This window comes from Drosophila persimilis, unplaced genomic scaffold, assembly GCF_003286085.1.
Source record: "Drosophila persimilis strain 14011-0111.01,24,50 unplaced genomic scaffold, DperRS2 tig00000191-arrow-pilon, whole genome shotgun sequence".
In the NCBI taxonomy this organism is placed as follows: Eukaryota; Metazoa; Arthropoda; class Insecta; order Diptera; family Drosophilidae; genus Drosophila; species Drosophila persimilis.
In genome coordinates, this window is record NW_020825298.1 from 8885643 (window position 1) to 8904267 (window position 18625).

The following is an 18625-nucleotide window of genomic DNA, read 5'->3' on the forward strand; positions in this document are numbered from 1 at the left end:
GCATCTGTGGATATATCCTTTTGAATTGTTTAGATTGCTTGCAACCAAATCAGCACTTGTAGGTTGTGTTTTGATTGCCATTGATGCCTTTTTGGGGGAATAAAGCAGACATGGATGGGGGGATCAAGGAGATGGATGGATAGATATATGGATAGATTGGTTGGTTGGAGAGTAAAAGAGGGAAATTCAGATTGGTAAGGGCATAATGAAAGGTCATTCAATTGCACTTGTTCCGAATGCAGAACATTCTGAAGGATGGCTACTGATTCGCAACGAAATCGAAGTCAAAGAGGGTTATCCTGTGGATTGAAAAGGGTTCAATTGAAGCGAAATATTGGAAATGTAGGGCCCTTGCCCCTTTGGTTATTAATTAAAATTGTTTGGGTTTATCTTTTGACTTTTTCTTTGCCCAAAAATGAAATAGGCAACATTCAACATTGAAATGGCAGCAAAAAATGCAATTAAATTCCATAAATAAGCCACAAAACAATAACAATTATTCTTGTGCAAAAGAAATGAAAAGCTAATTGCGGCAGGCAAAAATAATTAAACCTCAAAACAATATCAAACAAAGTGATGCCATAAATAAATAAATACCAATCCAATCCATTCCACTACACTCGAGGGACTGGCATATACTCGTATGTTGTGTTCGTGTTTCTATAATTAAAACGGTTTGAAAGTCATTAATACATCCTTTCAATTTGTGTTCTTCCTTGCAGGATCCCAGTGTGAGGAGAACGTCGATGAATGCATGTCGAATCCCTGCCAGAATGGCGGACAATGCCGGGACCGGACCAATGGCTATATATGCACCTGCCAGCCGGGCTATCTGGGGGATCACTGCGAGCTGGATGTGGCCGTCTGCGATACGGGTGAGTCGCGGCACAAAAGCCTCGAATACATGTTTTCTGTAAGCTGAAGACTGAGTCATTCAACGTTTTTGTGTCGTATTCTAGGCACCGGGGCCCGTTGCCAGCACGGAGGTGAATGCATGGAGGGGCCCGGCCTGGAGTTCACCTGCGACTGTCCTGCCGGCTGGCACGGACGCATCTGTCAGGAGGAGATCAACGAATGCGAGTCGTCGCCGTGTCAGAACGGCGGCGTTTGTGTGGACAAATTGGCGGCCTATGCCTGTGCCTGCCCCATGGGCTACACGGGCATCAATTGCGAGGAGGAGATACTCATCTGTGCGGACAATCCCTGCCAGAACAATGCCCTCTGCCTCATGGAGGAGGGTATACCCACGTGCTACTGTGTGCCGGACTACCACGGCGAGAAGTGCGAGTACCAGTACGACGAGTGCCAGCTGGGGCCGCGTTGCATGAACGGCGGCGTCTGCATCGATGGCGTGGACACCTTCTCCTGCTCCTGCCCGCCCCTGTTGACGGGCATGCTCTGCGAGTGTCTGATGGTGGGCGAGGAGTCCTTGGACTGCAATTACACGGCCCCGGCCACGCAGGCACCAGCCACACGGGCCACAACCACGACTTCCACGCTGGCACCGCCCACGGTGCGGCCTGTCACGCCGCCAGAGACGACCCTGCCACCGCCCGTACCCGAAGAGCCCGTGGAGCCGCCCGTGGAGCCGCCCGTGGAGCCGCCTGTTGCCGCCACCACCGAAGCGCAGGCTGTCTCGGAGGAGGTTTCGGTGGAGATTAGACCACTGACAATGGCACCACCCGAGAGCGGTAGCCACAGTGTCTCCGTGGAGCAAACCACAGTGGGTCCAGAGGTGCCGGAACCAGAGCCGGAACCCCAGCCAGGAACTACCGCCACCCCGGGAGTGAGTGCTTCAGCTTCTGCTGGTTCCTCCTCTGAGGAAACACCCAGCATCTACACCACTCTGCCGCCTCTGCCAGGTGCACCGCGCACCACATCGTCTTCGGCGGAGGCCTCTGGGGAGGTCGTCGTCACGTCCGAGGAATACACAACTGTCCCTCGCTTCGAGGTGAGTGCCAGCGGCAGTGGCAGTGCCAGTGGCAGCGAGGAAGCCACCACAGTGCGACCCACTGCCCCGCCCAGCATCACCATTGCCGTGGACTATGCCTCCTCTGCCTCCTCGAGCTCGGAGTCGGCGGAGCAGCAGCCCATGGGCACCACGGCGGGGCCGATCTTTGTGCAGCGCGTGACGACCATCGAGACGAGCATCTCTGTGGATTACGGCAGTGCCACGCCCACACCAACGCCCTACTATCCTCAGGAGACGACGACATCGCGTGTGGTGCCCGTGCCCAGACCCACCTTTGCCCCAGAGCCCCCGCTGGGGGTGGAGGAGACAACGTCCACGCACCACTTGTGGACAGAGGTCTCCACCACAGCGGCTCCGTTCTTCACGGAGTATCCGGCAGAGGTGCTGATAACCACCCATCGGACCAGCGCTGGCAGATTCACGACCGTCCAGCCACCAGTCCGCGGCACGACCATCTCCTCCCCCGAGGAATACGAGACCCCCTCCATAGAGCTATCCACGGTCCCCACGCCCCACATTGTGGTGACCATTCTGGACAGCAATGCCACCATTGCCACGCTGATGACAACGACGGGAGGACCTCCAACGCAGCACCACCATCATCACCATCACCATCACGAGCACGAGACGACGGGGCTGCCGGGGGAGATCGTGAGCACTCTGCCGACCCCCATCGACGACGACGACTACCACCATCACCACCACTACCATCCCCATCACACGCCGCATGTGGTTGTGACCACGCCCCTGCCGGTGGAGATTACCACGGCAGTGCCCATGCAAACGGAGGATCTGATTGGAGTACAGCAGCCGGCACCAGAGACCACAGCGGAGCCGTACGTTCCGCCAGAGACAACGCTGCCGCCACCTGCGCCTCCCACAACCCTGAGACCCATGCCTCTGCCGACCCTCAGACCTGTTTCGCCACCAACGGAACCGCCCACAGCGGCTCCCACAATGCCCCCCACTGCAGCTCCCACCTTGCCACCCACCCAGCCGCCCGCCACCCTGCCACCGCCAACGATTCCACCAACGCCGCCCTCCACACAATCCGCACAAACTCTGCCGCCGCCCACACAGCACGCAGTCGAAGTGCCGCCGGCGCAGACGAGGCAGCCCGTCACGGAGAGCAGCGAGGAGGTCGAGGGCTCCAACACAGTGGCCAGTGGAGGACGTCCGGGTGCTGGTGTGCCCGAGGAGAAAGCCGGAGATGTGGACTGCATCAAGGTGGGCTGCTACAATGGCGGCACCTGCGTAACCACATCGGAGGGTTCCAGGGTAAGTAACCGATTGAATCCACTTAGACCCCTGCTCGACTCCGACTCCGACTACGATTCCGACTTGTGCCTCAGCCTCAGGAGTAGGTCAATCGATAGCAACACTTGGCACCTCGAACGGAATCGTTCGATTTGTTTGTTCGATGCGGGGAAAACACCCAAAAAGGGGCGTACGTATCGAGGCAGTCAACTTCACAATTTTCAGCCCAATTGAGTTGCTAATTGGCCATGGAGTTTGGAGTTTGGAGTTCGGAGCCTCCACCGTTTGCCAGGCCCCACCTCTGTCCATTAATAAGTCATTAAATATGCCAGGCAAGGGCTCCACGAATTGCCAAGGCAATAGGTAAACAGGGCAGGCAGCACACTATGGATGTTTTGAAGGGAGTCTATGGAAAGAGTACCCTATAAAGAGTTAGAAAGAGCATAGAGGGATACTAGATATAAATATAAATAACAAAGAATATCTAGTATATGAGCTATTCATATCACGGTGTTTGTGTAACAGGTTATAGCCCATTTCCCTCTTCCTACCACGACCCATCCTTTTCTAAACGGGACCTAAGTACTTTTTGTATGATCCAATACCCAAATATTACATACAAAATGCTTTGATCTCTTTGTGTGTGTGACTGTGAATGGATTGCATACCAATATTTACCAGTAGAGAATACCAGTAAGACCCAAGATGGCCCATTGTGGGCTTGTATAGTGCAAGAAACATCTGAACAAGTAGAGCAGCAACCACCGACGAACGAATACAACAAGATAAAGAAAATGTGCGTGTGAGCATGTCGTAATGGCGCAACTCTCATTCTCGAAAGGCACGAGAGTAACGAACTCAACACCGATAATTGGAAGGGAGACAAACGCGACGGTAAATAATTGAGAAAATGGCAGACAACGCCTAAAAGTACATCAAGCCTCAAGCCTCCGCTTTGCTACTTACTTTCGCATTCGAGAACAAGCTAAATATAGCATAATCCGCTCATTCGAAAGTGCTGATTTATGCAATGGAGAAAGAATCGCTCGTACTCATGCGTCATACTCTATTTTGTTTCTGGACTCTCAGGCGATTGATTTGTGGATCGTAGAATGCCTGGAAATTCGTGTTACCATCTCAAATACTTAGAGCTACTCAGAACACACCACACAGAAATCTTTCTGCTTCACAGAACCAAAATTTGTTTGCATAAAAGAACCAAACTCTAGTCGTAGCCTCCATCATCGAACATGGGTAAAGATTACCTGAGGAATCCTTACCAAGATACCGCAGGAGTGGGCGAGAGCGGTTTGGTCTTACCCTGGGATGAAAAACTCATCAAAGAACTAATCTCCAGCTACGTGAAGAGCATCTTGGAGCAATGTAAGCCCCGTAGGGAGGATTGCGGGGACTTGTATGTGGGCAATGCCGGCATAGCCTTCATGTTCTGGAAGCTGTCGCGCAGCGAGCATGGCCGTGATCTCTGCCCCACAGCCTTGCAGCATGCATCGATGTTCATACGCCAGGCCAAGAGGAACGCCGAGCGCTTCAAGGAACCTTCGTCTCTGCCGAGCTACTCCTTTCTCAGGGGCAACGCTGGCATCTATGCGGTGTCCGCCGCAATCTCTGAGGCCCTCAAGGACCCCAAGCAGCTGGCCAAGGACTTGGCGAACTTTAAGGCGGCCATTCCATCAGGCAAAGACGACGGCGGCTCCGATTCTATGTTGGTGGGACGTGCCGGCTATCTCTCCGGCTGCTACTGGCTGAATGACATTCTGCCCGGCAAGAAGATTCCCGACGAGGACCTGATCTCCGTTTGCAAGATTATAATAGCCAGCGGTCGAGAGTACAGCACGAAGAACCATTCCTACTTGCCGCTGATGTACGAGTATCATGGCATGGAGTATCTGGGCGCCGCCCAAGGACTCTGTGGCATTCTGCAGGTGCTCCTGGACAGTCCGTGGTTTCGCAAAGACCACTCCCAGGCGTCAGAATCGCCGTTGATGGACATCTCAGCTCCTGCAGACGTACTGCATGACGTCAAGCGCACCCTTGACTGCATTCTGACGCAGCAGGATGTCGATGGAAACTTTCCCGTGACCCTGGAGGACGAAGGCGAGAAGCGACTGGTTCAGTGGTGCCACGGTACTCCCGGTATCGTCTATCTGATTGCCAAGGCCTACTTGATCTTCCTGGAGCCAAAGTACTTGAGGTCCCTGGTCCGTTCAGCCGATTTTATATGGCGCAAGGGTTTCGTTCGCAAGGGTCCCGGCATCTGTCATGGTGTGGCCGGCAATGGCTATGTGTTTCTGCTGCTCTTCCGTTTGACCCACCAGAGGATCTACCTGTACAGGGCCCACAAGTTCATTGAGCTGATGACCAGCGAGGAGTTCAAGCAGAAGGCACGCGTCCCCGATAGACCCCACAGCCTGTATGAGGGTCTGGCCGGTACTGTTTGCTTTTTGGTGGATCTACTGGAACCGGAGAAGGCCCACTTTCCCTTCATGGATGTGTTTCACTATGAAAAATAGATCATAACTTCTTCCATCATTCCCATACAATCGAATGCTGCAGAAAGTATTTGCGAAAACAACATACATGTCGGGTGCATGACAAGAGATGCAGAATATCTTTTTAAAATATATAATACACAAAATTAAAGGGGTGTTTGTCGGATCTATACCCTCATCCACGAATGAGCTCAATGTTCAATCTCTGGCCAATTCGTAGATGCAAATTGAGCAACTTTAATCAAAACCCTTTAATGGGATAAATTAGAAGTAGCAGCACTCCCAGCCACACGGAGGGAGCAACTAAATTTGCAAATTGACAACTTGAAATGGCCCCACAGATGCCCAGGTGCACACACGACGCCACATCCAGAGGCAGATACAGGAGGTAGTGCACAGATGTGTCCGGGTCATTCATACATAAATAATCAGTCATGTGGATGGGAACGTGGGGCACGTGGGTGGATGGGTGTTTGTCTGTTACACACTGATTTGCAGCAGGACCTGCCTTTGTATGTAACATAGTTTGGGTGGCCCAATGTTCAACGAAATAATGGCAATTCCCGACCCATTCTCGTTCGATGGCTTTAGTTTGCAATTAGTAAAGGTAGGTCAGAAAAGTTCAAAGAAAGTTTAAGGAATCTAAGATGGGAGACACTTCAAAAAGCACTCTGAAAATAATTATGCAGCACTTTTCAACACTGTTTTGAGAGATATACAACTCTGTAGTGGCTACAGATATCTCTAGGTTTTATCTCTTAAGTTTTAGAACATTTTTACTATCGTTTTCTTTCTTCTACGACCTTTTAAGGGAATTACACAACACTTTGAAATATACAAAACCTTTTGATAACGTTACACAACACTTCATAATGCATAAAACGCATTTAAATCATGAAAAAACGCTTGAACCCTTCAAAATGTACATTTCATTATAAATCAGCACTCTCCTATGCCTTAAAAAACACTCCAAACTTCATCACATCCATCATCATGCGCTTAAAACATTTAAAACTTCTGCAGATTCATAAATACGAAAACGGGCAATCAAAATTCATAGAAACACACAAAAACCTATACCTTTCATTCATTATTTCGCCAACAAATGCATTTCTCAGAACTCGAATCAGAAATCACTTTGAAACAAGTATTTTGTGGCACATTTCCGGGGAAAACTTCTCCCGCCCCCAATCAGCAGCAGCCCAATCTGTCTGCTCTTAGTCGTATTTCGGGCAATTCCCTGGACCCCTTACCTGCAAGAGAATTCCCAGAAAATGCCAATTGCTCTTATAAATGAATAGTTAAAAACTTTTCGTACTCGTACTAGAGCTCGTAACAGTAGCATTAACAACAGACACAAAATATCAGGTGGAAAATCAGACAGAAAATCAAGCAACAAAAATGTTCACTTCGAAACCATAAAAGCGTTCCCCCGAGTGGCTCCAACAATAGAAGCCAGGCAGGCCGGTAGGCAGGCAGGCCAGGTCCTATGCCTATTCAACTATTTATGAAAATACTTGCGGTAATTTTACCCCCCAACAAAAAAGGACACAAAAATATGACCTGATGGGGGCGAGTATCGAATTTTCCTGCCTCTACTGAATGGCAAAACTCTGGGGCCATTAATTGTGGCAGGCATAGCAGTGTACGGACAGTCCCTGGCGTGGCACGCAACAAAATTTCGAACGACTACTAATGGCTGGTAAATCGGAAAATTGTGCAGAAAGCAAATGGCATGCATGATAGTTATATGAGCCATGGGGTGGTATTTTACCATTGTTTTCGGTTTCATATTTCCTGAAATTTTGTGCCATACAGTAATTTTAACGTTGCCGAACACTGATTAAGGGAAATGTATACGCTTTGGAATACACATTGTTTTGCAGTAGAGGCTGCCGGTTGAATGTTCTGCCCAATGACTGGAAATATTAATTGGAAGCGGATTTTCGTGTACTGAAATGTATTTTAATTGAAATTTAAACTTGTTTAGGTGTTACACAAGACTGACATTCAGATCAGCGTTGTTTAACACTGTTCAATAATGTTTTTAATCAGTTTTCATGGGTAGGATAGCCACATTTCATTGAAGTTCTTAGCGATACCATATTTTGCTTAAACCCTATTTAGATATTACACAGCACTGCTTTTGCGTTCGTCTAATACCAGTTTTGATTGATATTTTTGGTTAAGACATTCAAGATCTATTCATTCAGGACATTACCTTCTTTCTGTATATTTCAAACCTTATTATACCGACTTTACACAACATTTACCTAGAACTCTTCCAAGGTCACTCCTTACTCTAATATTTATATACAAATATCGAGACCATCCCCAAGGCCACCTGTACAGAAAACATTCCCCGCCATTAAACAGCTTTACAACCACATCCCGATAATTGTAGCACCACACGCCACAGCTCATTCATAAACCATAAAGCATTCCATGACCATGAAGGTCAACGGATATTGCAGTATCTGGATGACCACAAGCGAGCAGCGTAGTCTATTAGGGCCACCACGCATATGGCCGCACATATGTCAGAGAGCCAGGAAGCTCCAGCGTTAGCCAAATTAGCAACAGCACCGCATGCAATTCCAGTTTTTTACGACCGAAACGTGAGCGCCCCTTCGATATGAGAGTCGACGACGCAGGGCTAATTTATACGTACAATCCACTCCAAAGAGGGAAGCAGAGGAGGAAGAGCTTCAGCAGCAGCAGCGTGACAAATTGGGGTCGCCCTCGAGGGACGCCGATAGGTGGCATAGGTGCAGTCACACTTTCATACTTGATGATGGCCTTAGATGGATGGAAATTTGCACAAGGGTTTTTCTGTCTCTGAACAGAAATTCCTTTAAATTTCAGTAGTGCCTGCATTCGCTTTCCAACACTCTTCAACATTAACCAACACTAGCAAAACAGCCAAAGTGCATTTAGCGTGTGCTTGCCCACAAAACCCATGCTATTTGAAAGTTTAAACTTTATAAATTACCTCTCCTTTATTTGTATTTGCACAGACAGCTGTGCCACGTTTTTACCAACACTCCAGACACTTAACCAACACTAATGCCAACTAATTTATGGCGGAGAGTCCTTCTGCTTTCGCTTGCCGGTTAATGAGTTAACAAAGCCAACTGGCAATTTATTTAGAAAGTTGCTGCCAACACGCGTACATCTCCAAAGTGTACCTATGAATCATGCCACCCACCCACACACACACACACACACCCACAGGGAGAGGGAGAGAGAGAAAGCGTTTGGCCGCATCCACATGCTAACAAGAAAAAATTAAATTTTCATAATAAATTTAAGGCTTGAGTGAGTGACACATCACCGCAGTATGACTTCGTTAGGGTATGACAGAGCGCTCATGGTCGAGCGTGAGCCACAAGTGGGCCAAGACCTAAACAGGATAAGGGATGGCACTTGGGCACTTTTTTCTTGGGTGTAGTATAGATTGGGGTATAGCATATCGACAAATGAGGCTTGCAAGTATTTGCTAAGGCACTAGAAAAAAGAATTCTGAAGCTTTAAAGAAGTATGGATCTAATTCTTATTCCTATGGCATATAGTCCTTAAATTATAATAATATTTGGTTGAAAAACTATAGGATCCGTGGCTTAACTTAAGATACAAACATATGAAGCTTTATGTTTTGGTAGAAAAAGGTTTCAGTAAATCGTTTATATATATGGGCTTCCAGAAAAACTTCTTAGCCAGCAAATATAGTGATATAGTGTTCTAATAATGATCAAAAATTATAAATAGATGTGAAAATATATTAAAAAATAAATCATAAGGTTTTTATCTCGAGAAATCTTAGGCATTGGACTGGCATTTCCAACTCTCACTCTTATGCAATATATAGAATACTATAAATATATTTCTGGACGTTGTTATGGAAGAGCTGCATCTTTCAAGTGGCTATGCAAGGAGTGATCCTGTCAAATCTTACCCATATCCTGGATTGAGCCCAAATATGGGTGTTTGCCAAGTTTCAGATAGATCTCGTCTAAGGAGTGCTGATTATTGAACAAAATACTTCCTTCTTTGCGTTGCAAATATCCCATTAAAATCGTAGTACCCTCTCCCAGGGTAAAACAAAGAACGAGAGAGCGCCTGTGTGTGTGTGGGGGGGGGTGGGACATAAGAGGCTGCCGGCAAGTGGGTGAAAATTATTTCATAGAGAAAATGCCACTTTATTGTTGCCAAGTAATTTAACTAACTGCTCAAACACACACACAAAGGCACAACAGCACACACACACATAGATACACGCAGACAAAGCTTTTGTTAATTTTCAGAGATTCCGGCCACCCATTACTCCCACTCTATTCATTTGTATAAAGAGACAAAAAAAGAGAGAAAGAAAGGCAGACAGAGAGCAAAAGACAGACACTTACATATGTCAGCTGTCATATTGGTTAAGCAAGTGTGCGTTATGAGTGCGGGGCATACTCCGCAAGAGGCAGAGAGAGAGAGAGAGCGGAAATAAGCCAAGAAGAGGGGCACACACAGGGTGGAGTAGGGTGTGGGGGGGTTCCACGGTGAAGTGCAGGCAAAGTGGCACTCGCACTCGGGCGAAAGTCACTCGTAAAGTGGCATTAAGCACATTTCAAGTGCTACCCCGCCGAGTTTTTGGTTTTCGGAAATGTTTTTCCTGGCTTTTCCAACCCAACCCCCATCCTACCCATCCTCCCCATCTGCTCTGGGTCTACTGTCTGCATTGCGTTGCCTTTGCCGCACACCGCCAATGCCACTAATGAAAACTTTGTTGAGCCCTTTTAGGCGCCTCCACCGCCGACGGTGCCGCTCCCACTGCCACTGCCACTGCCACATATCTCGCCGGGCTTAATGCGTCCTGAGCTTGGCAGGATCTGGCCCCCACAATCTCCCCTCTCGCCCCCTGCGTTGGCCTGTATGAAGAGTGCACTTCACTCACATTCAGAGACCATGCCAGGCATCTGCTTGTTGACATTTCGAAAAGCGTGTTACAATTAATTTCCATCTGACCGAAACGCAATGAGACCGAATCAACAGGAAGCACAGAGGGTCCCTCACGGATCCTTCTGGGAATATTTGAATAGGATTATGCCATGAAATTGATAGCGTTGAAGGGGGTTTGTGGGCCAATGAAGGATTTTACTGTACACGAAAACTTGCATATCAATTTAAGCGACTTCAAAAATATTTTTAAGAATAAATTAATCCCAAAAGATTATTCAAATCTGAGATGTGATTAGTACAACAGTTTCCATATTTTGTATAATTTTACCCTTCATATATTTCCCTCGTTTCTTTCACTTTCCACTGATTACATTTTATATAAATTTCCCAGAAATTTCCATGTGTTTAAGCTCCAAAAAAACAAAGCCCCGGCACATCATTTCCGTTGCCTCAGACTCTCAGCCTCCTCATCAGCATTTAAATCTAAAATCTGCCACATGTTTGCCCCTGACTCGTTTTCATTTTCATTTCTGTTCTTTTTAGACGATTTTTTGGTTCAATTTCGGCTTTGGTGCTTTTGCTGGGGCCCACATTCATTATGCGCCAACCGAATGCCGCAAGGTCAAAAGCTTTAATTAAAATGTTTCCTGTTAGCTGGGAACATGCTCCCCCCCCCCCCCCTTCCCCCCCTACATCAGCAACAAAAACAGCACACCGAAAAGTGCCGACAACAAAATTTTGTGCGCAAACTAAATGCAGCCCCGGCGGGTGCCCTCGATACGCACTTCTGCCGCAGCCTGCCACAGCCTGCCGCAGCCTTCCAAGCCTCCTTGCCACACGCCCGCACGAACACAGCTTCATTTGGCTAACAAGAGCGGGAATTCGCGTAGAAAATGCTCAACCCAAAAAAATGGGAGCAAACTTCCAGCAAACACTTCAAATAATTGTTATGAAGGAGCGCTAAAAAACAACAAAAACCTTTTTCTATAAAAATATTTTCAAGGACAAAAATATTATGAAGAAATAGGCATGGTAGTCGGAGGGGGGAATGGGGCTAAAAATAAGGCACTCCCAAAAGTATGCTATGAAAATACAAGAAAGAAAGGATAACCTTTGAAGCCGAAGGATAGGATACCCTAGTAATCAGACTATAGGAAAAGTCTGCCTTGGGTATATGTAGGTCTCTTCCACATTTGATGCTGCTCCAAAATATATACATTCATCTCTTTCTCGCTCTGTGTTCCATTGCAAGACTCCCTACCAAATTGTAGTACCCTCTTCCAGAGTACCCTGATTGTTTTCCATCCTACGATGTAGTTCAAATCATGACCTGCTTGCTGATGATGATGATGCTGATGTACAACATCCTCTGCGTCTCAGCGGGCGCTGGTTTTAATGTTTAAAAAAACACAGCAACACAAAGCAAAACAAAAGCCTTCTGAGCAGCGGAAATTTGTTGCCAGGATGGGGTTAAGGGCGGGGGTGGGGCATGATGCGATGTCTAAGCAGTTAAGTAATATTATGCGATGAATCCTTTAACGCTGGTTGGGCATTTCCGCTGTGTTTGGGGGAACTCCTTTGGGCTTGGGGGGGAAGGTCATTTGTAATGCGTGTCGGGTTGTAAATATAAAACAAGCAAAAAACATGAATAATGTTTTCACAGCAGGTTAAGAGATTGTTTTAATAATTACATGCATATATATTTTAGGGGGAAAATAATCGCTGTCTTGTGGGCTTTAAATCTGGGAGGAATGAGAGTGTAAATTTGCCTTTTTTATATATATATGAAACGTATTTTGTATCGTCTATTGATGGATGTTTGATAAACAGTTCTTATATATTCATAATTGGATCTAATAAGACAAATATAATCGGTAATCGTTGGCAAACATTGTCTTTCCATTACCAATTACTCGATTAAATCAGACAACACAAATAACCAGGGAAAAAACATCCTGAAACTGATACCCTCTCAAGGAAAGCCGGGAACTTTCCGCGAAGACAAAGACCGGCGAAAACTTTGCAACATTTTCTTCACCTGTTCAAGAAGCTCCTCCACACAACACAGAGACCCCTTGAGCTACCCTTAACATATGGCCAACTTCCCATTAAGGGGACCCACAAGTGGAAGGAGACTCCCGGGCATGTCCTGCGTGACTGGGCCGCCGCTACCTTCACTGCGCCAGAGATTCCCACTCGCCTTGCACTTCATTTGCTCAATTTAATGGGAAGTACCGGCACCCCCCAAGGAGCTACGCGGCACGAGGAAAAGGACATTCGCTAAAGAAAATTACAACAAAAGTTTTTCGGGGCAGCCGCGTCCCAGCCAAGTGCGTGGCTCCTTTTCCTTGCCATTGTCCTGCCTGTCTGGATGCCGGGCTGCCTGCCTTTCCGCTGTTGCAGTTTTCCTTCCGACCAGCTCCTGGCTAGCTGCACTTTAAGTGTCCCTTGGCGGCGGCATAAATTATTAAGACCAGGACAAAAGGAAGGGACGGCAAGACGGAGAGCCAGAAAGTTAATTCATATTACTTTTCAATTTATTGGCATTTTTCGGAACGGTCGGAACGGGTCGGGTCGGTCTTCTTATTGAAAGGCGACCAGAAGGAGTTGTTGCCAAAATTAAATTAAAATTGTTCAAGTTTTGTTTCATTTATTGGCTGACTGGCTGGCTGGCCAGAAGCGAAGTTATTTTGTGGGAGTTTGTAAAGGATTTTGAGGATATATGTTTTGGGGGAGTTTTCGAGGTGGAATAAATGGGAATTTCTGCATGATATATTAGCGGAGTTTTTAACACAAACTCGGAACGAAAGAGACAGTTTATAAGTTTTAAAAGATGCAATTTATTTCACAATTATTATTATAGTTTATTTTAATACTAAGAAAAGACAGAGTACTTAATTCTAATACACAGTATTTTATTTTTAAGGCTAGAGCAACAAAGGCCTTTAATCTATCATTATAGATATATCTGTTTAAATAGAATACAATTTAGAATATATATTCGTTTATATTCTTATCTGAAAAATCCTTGAAATATTTTCAAAACTTCTTAAAAGTTTTAGAATCTTATATCTATCTATATAAATATTTATCAAAAGAATATTAAAAGATATTTGTCCAATATTTAAAAAACTAAGGGATCTATCTGTCTACTGTTTATCATCCTTCATGGAACAGTGCTTTCCCTTCGATTTAGTATACAATTTTAAGATATATCTCAACTTTTGAGTACCCAAAAAAGTTCTTAAATTATTTAGAAAAAGGAAAAATTATCTGGCATTCGTACATCGTAGATACCTTCTCGAACCTATCTAATAATTTGTTAAAATCTCTATTTACAGTGCGTTTGCCGCTTCGATCGCCAGGGACCGCTCTGCGAGCTGCCTATCGTCATACGGAATGCAGCCTTTTCCGGGGACTCGTATGTGTCGCATCGCATCTACAAGGACATTGGACAGCACGAGGCCCTGGACGCCGTTCTGCCCATGCACATCCAGCTGAAGGTGCGAACAAGGGCCACTAATGGTCTGATCATGCTGGCCGCCGCCCAGGGCACGAAGGGCGGTCACTACATGGCGCTGTTCCTCCAGAAGGGACTCATGCAGTTCCAGTTCTCGTGCGGATTGCAGACGATGCTGCTGAGTGAGCTGGAAACGCCGGTGAACACGGGCCACGAAATTACCATTCGAGCTGAGTAAGTGCCAAATGGACGTGGGGACCGCGGAATGCAATTATGTGTGGCCCCTCCTCCCCGGGGGTCACGCCCACCACTTGACGGGGTGATTGGTGGATAGATGGATGGCTGAAAGGGTCAGTGCGGGTGTGGGAGGGGGGCACAGGGGGCAACACGGACACACAACTGTTGGCATGTTAATTAACTTTTTAAACTGCGACCCCCGAGTCCACAGTCCACAGTCCACAGCCCAGGGCCCAGGGCCGGAGCGGGCCGGAGGTCAGCATATGGGTCACTGTCAGTGGACTGTCCGTCGGCCATTAAACTTGGCCCGTGTCGAATTCCATTTGCCATTTGGCCGAGGCCACAAATTATAATGCTTCAAGTGTAGAATAAATTGCAGTTCCTTTTTTAGGTTTTCTTCTCTTTCTCTCTTCCGGTCTCCCATTTCCTTGAACATTAAATCCTGCGGGGCTTCCACTTGCCATCCATGCGTAATTAGTTTGGAGATTTTCCATCCTCTTGGCTGGCCCTTCCCCTTCCCTTCCCTTCCTTTTTTTTTGTGTGCTACATATATTTTGCGTTGGTTGAAAATTTAATTTTCTGCCCACTAGGAAAATTCCCGCCCTGAGGGGGAATACGTAAAAATGTAGAACGGGACTGGTGCGTAATTAATCGTTTAACTAACATTTCCATCGACCAAAGCCAAAACACTTTGGCTAATTTTGGGGCTAAAATTATCCCCCATGGCATTCGGGAATGGAAATATAAAGTTTTTGGCAAACTTTTTCAAATGGGATTAGGAAAATGGGATTATAAAGTCCCCCATTTATGGCGCCAGAAGAGTGCCAGTAAATCTAAGCTTCAAAAATAAATATAGAATTGTGTTTTGGACAGACAGTTTTAGAAAAAAATTGCTTACTTATTAGCTACTATTATTATTGATTTTGTACCGGCCAATAGGATTTATGTGGAATTTCCCTGAATTTTAAGGCTTTTAATGAACCACATTGGGGGGGGGGGGGGGCCTATCAGGGGTCCAAATGTTGAGATCTCCTTCTATAGAGGTCAGGGCTGTCTTTCCATGTTTTCTGCTACATTTCACAGAATCTACAGGTGACTATCCCTAATAGTTTCACCCCAGGAAAGAGGTCATATCTCTGCGGTTTGTACAATTTGCCGCTAAAATCCGTTTAAATCCTTCTACGCTGGGAGGAGAAATTGCCGGCATCTCATTAAAGGGAACCCCCAATAAAATGTCCACCTTTCCATCGATTTTTGTGCGCATAAAACCTCCTTTAATGGCATTATTTTGGTGTATTTTATTTAATCAAACAACAAATATTTCTAGAAGTCAAAAACAAATAAATTGAAACCCAATTTGTGTGTGAATAATGCATAGATAGAAAGAGTGCCTTCACTTTCTCCTGCCACACTTTTTGTGCTCCAATAATCTTCTTTCAGCCCATCAACAGCCAATTTTCATAAATTACAGACTCTGTGCCGCCTCGGCAACCTGTTGGTTTAATAGTTCCTTCAATGCACTTTAAATATTCAAATGCCTGGCACTTACAGTACTCAATCGTCAAATTATCGGCTAATCAAACACTCAATGCTGTGGGGTCGATAAGTGTCCTTGTTAACAATTCAACTGTGTAGCAATTACTTAAAAATGGACAAACGCATATGGAAAATGACCAAATAATCGTTTTAGACAAATACAACAGAACAGAGGACCGGACACAGACCCAATGGGCAACCGAAATGAAATCCCACAACGAATCAAGGATAGACGCAAAACATTGGCATAAACAGGACATTAAGGGCATCAAATATATCAAAAAAGTACTACAAAACAGTCGTGGGAGAGAGAGAGAGAGTGAAAGAGAAACCTATATAAATAATTTAGCAAAAAGGAAAAGAGAGAAAAGAGAAAAGAGCAAGTGCCATTCCATTGCCGTTCACATTTTTACGACTATTGAATCGACCACAAATTTACTTTTTAGCACTTGGTCCCCAGCCCGGGGCTATCCAATGTCCAATGGTGCGACTATTCCATATACATACATATATATTCATGTAATATATATGTACATGTTGAAGGTATATATATATTACTTTGCTTACTTTTGATACCCTAGGAAAGGGGTATTGTAACTTTAGATGGAAGATTGCATTCGATAGGCAGAGAGCCTACTTGATATGGCCAATGGCAAATGTCTTTCTGCTTTTCAACTAGTTGTATCTGTAAACTATATCTGCCAGACTCTAGGAACATCCTTGCTCTTGATGGCTCCTAGAGCGGTTCTTCGGCAAAGGGCATGCGGCCAAGAAAAGATCGAGACTCGAGCCCGAGAAAGCAAAAACAAAGTACACATCGTAGGTGTAGGAGTGCGGGTGGTTTCAGAACTACCAGAAAACCCATATCTTAGATCGTAAGAAAAACGACTTATCAGTACGAGTAGCCTTAAATCCTTATCGATTCTTGCAGATCGATCAAAGTCAATCAAAAGTAGAAGATACTAATTTCATAGTCCAATTTTCTGTGAAAAAATTGAATGTTTTCGAAGAAAGGATAACCATTTCCCAGCGAATGGTTAGTTGAGTCTTAGATGGTATAGAATATAGGAGTATAGGAGAGTTTTTGTAGGAATTTATAGATTTCGAAGACAATACATAGAAGTAGTATGCACTTTCAAGGTATTTATGGTATAACCAGCCATTATGTCTGCTTAACTATCAAGAACACCATTATTTCCAAGGAAACTTAATTTTAAAAAATTCACCTATTTTAGATGAATGCGTTTTCGGTCTCTATTTCGACTTGGATGACTTTATTCAAAATTTAAAATGGAAATATTCTTCAGAAGACTTGCAATAAATCACAGAATTAAATTAAATTTAATGTGGATTCATGCAGAACTCTTCTAAGATCTATAGACATTCTCTAGAGTATCCCCATCTTCGACCCTTAAATACCGACTTTCTTGGCTGTTTTCGGGTGTTGTTTTTCTGGGTCTGGGGCAAGTGGATTTACGAGCAACAAATTTATGTACGTTGCCTATTTTTATTTGCCTTGCGTGCTTAATCGCCCGAGCACTGGGTAGCACAAGGGACTCCCTGAGTCGCCCTGGGCCACTCGATGATGATGATGGCGATGGCGATGGCGAAGGCGATGGCGGTGATGGAGGCTTTGTCCGGCCATCGATGAACCGTAGTTTCGCTCAGTCTCTCTCCCGCTGGATGTATCCTTCGGGGTAGGCCTGGTCCAGCCGCACTCCAGCCCTCTAATGAGGCTAATGCCCTATACAATTGACATTTTACTTAAGGACCTTCATCGAACTGGTGTTGCGCACAATTAGTGTAATTAGAAAGCAATAACAATTACCGTTCTTCGAGCCTAATTGCGGCTCAGGATAAACCCACCCATCCCCGTACCGATCCCCCAGAGCTTTTCAGAACAGGAATTTCCTTTTAATTATTACGTATTTGGTTAATTCATTTCCCGAAAGTTAAGTTCATTAATTAAGATGAGTTGTGTTTTCTTTTCGGCGGCTCCCTCTCCCCCGCTGAAGTTCAACAACTAAAAACTTTTTCCACAGCATTCAATTGAGCGTGTCAATAAATTATGTCCAAGGACTCCACAAGGCGGCGAGGAGTAGGAGTGCTCCCCACCCCCGAAAATTGTAAACAATGGTAATTTAATTTGTTGCTCAGTCAAATGCAGCTAATTGAACTTTAAATAACATTGTAGTTTGGGGGCTCTGGGTTTTGGGGTTTTTGGGCTTATCGGATCGCTAACGAAACTATTAAATGAACGCAGGAAAATGCTAATTACTTGGCATAAATCAATGATTTAATGGGTTTTAAACTGGGTTATAGAAGTGCATTATTTAATTGGTTTTAGTACACATTTGCTTAGGGTTTTCTATATGGAATAGTCAGTACTACGCCTATGGCCATCCCTTGGAAAAATGTCTATAAATTTGATTAGTTCTGGGCTTTCATTTGGTATTAATTTTGTTAAGGTTTAATATTTTTCGTATCCATCAGGCATTACATTTCGTCTCATTACATCATAAAGAATGGTAGCCACCAATGATTGCAAGATTTTCCATAATATTCCGACTCATTCTGTTTGTTTCCTACGAAGAGTACGAAAATGCAGTAAAAGATACATAGGTGGTGTATATATACAATATATCTGTCGTCTATTTCACTCTGGCATTCGGGTAGGAACGTAACTCGCATTATGTGAGATCTCGC

General features: G+C 45.3%; 3 protein-coding genes across 4 annotated transcripts in view; 2 read left to right on the forward strand and 1 right to left on the reverse strand.

The window, feature by feature from the left end:
• LOC6589455 (MKRN2 opposite strand protein) overlaps window positions 1-18625 on the reverse strand; it is a 73331-nt gene that overhangs the window by 45383 nt on the left and 9323 nt on the right. The window lies entirely within an intron of this gene.
• Window positions 1-18625, forward strand: part of LOC6589452 (protein eyes shut) — a 70092-nt gene that overhangs the window by 41219 nt on the left and 10248 nt on the right. Inside the window, exons 4-6 of the mRNA XM_026988374.1 lie at window positions 723-875; window positions 960-3250; window positions 14028-14380. Coding sequence (XP_026844175.1) covers window positions 723-875; window positions 960-3250; window positions 14028-14380 — 2797 coding nt within the window. The remainder of the gene's footprint in view (window positions 1-722; window positions 876-959; window positions 3251-14027; window positions 14381-18625) is intronic.
• On the forward strand, window positions 4420-5875 carry LOC6589453 (lanC-like protein 3 homolog). Its single transcript, XM_002014831.2, has one exon. The coding sequence runs from the start codon at window positions 4480-4482 to the stop codon at window positions 5758-5760; it is 1281 nt and encodes a 426-aa protein (XP_002014867.1). The 5' UTR covers window positions 4420-4479; the 3' UTR covers window positions 5761-5875.

Coding starts and splice junctions, on each gene's coding strand:
- LOC6589453 (XM_002014831.2), top strand. CDS start 4,480: ATGGGTAAAGATTACCTGAGGAATCCTTACCAAGATACCGCAGGAGTG.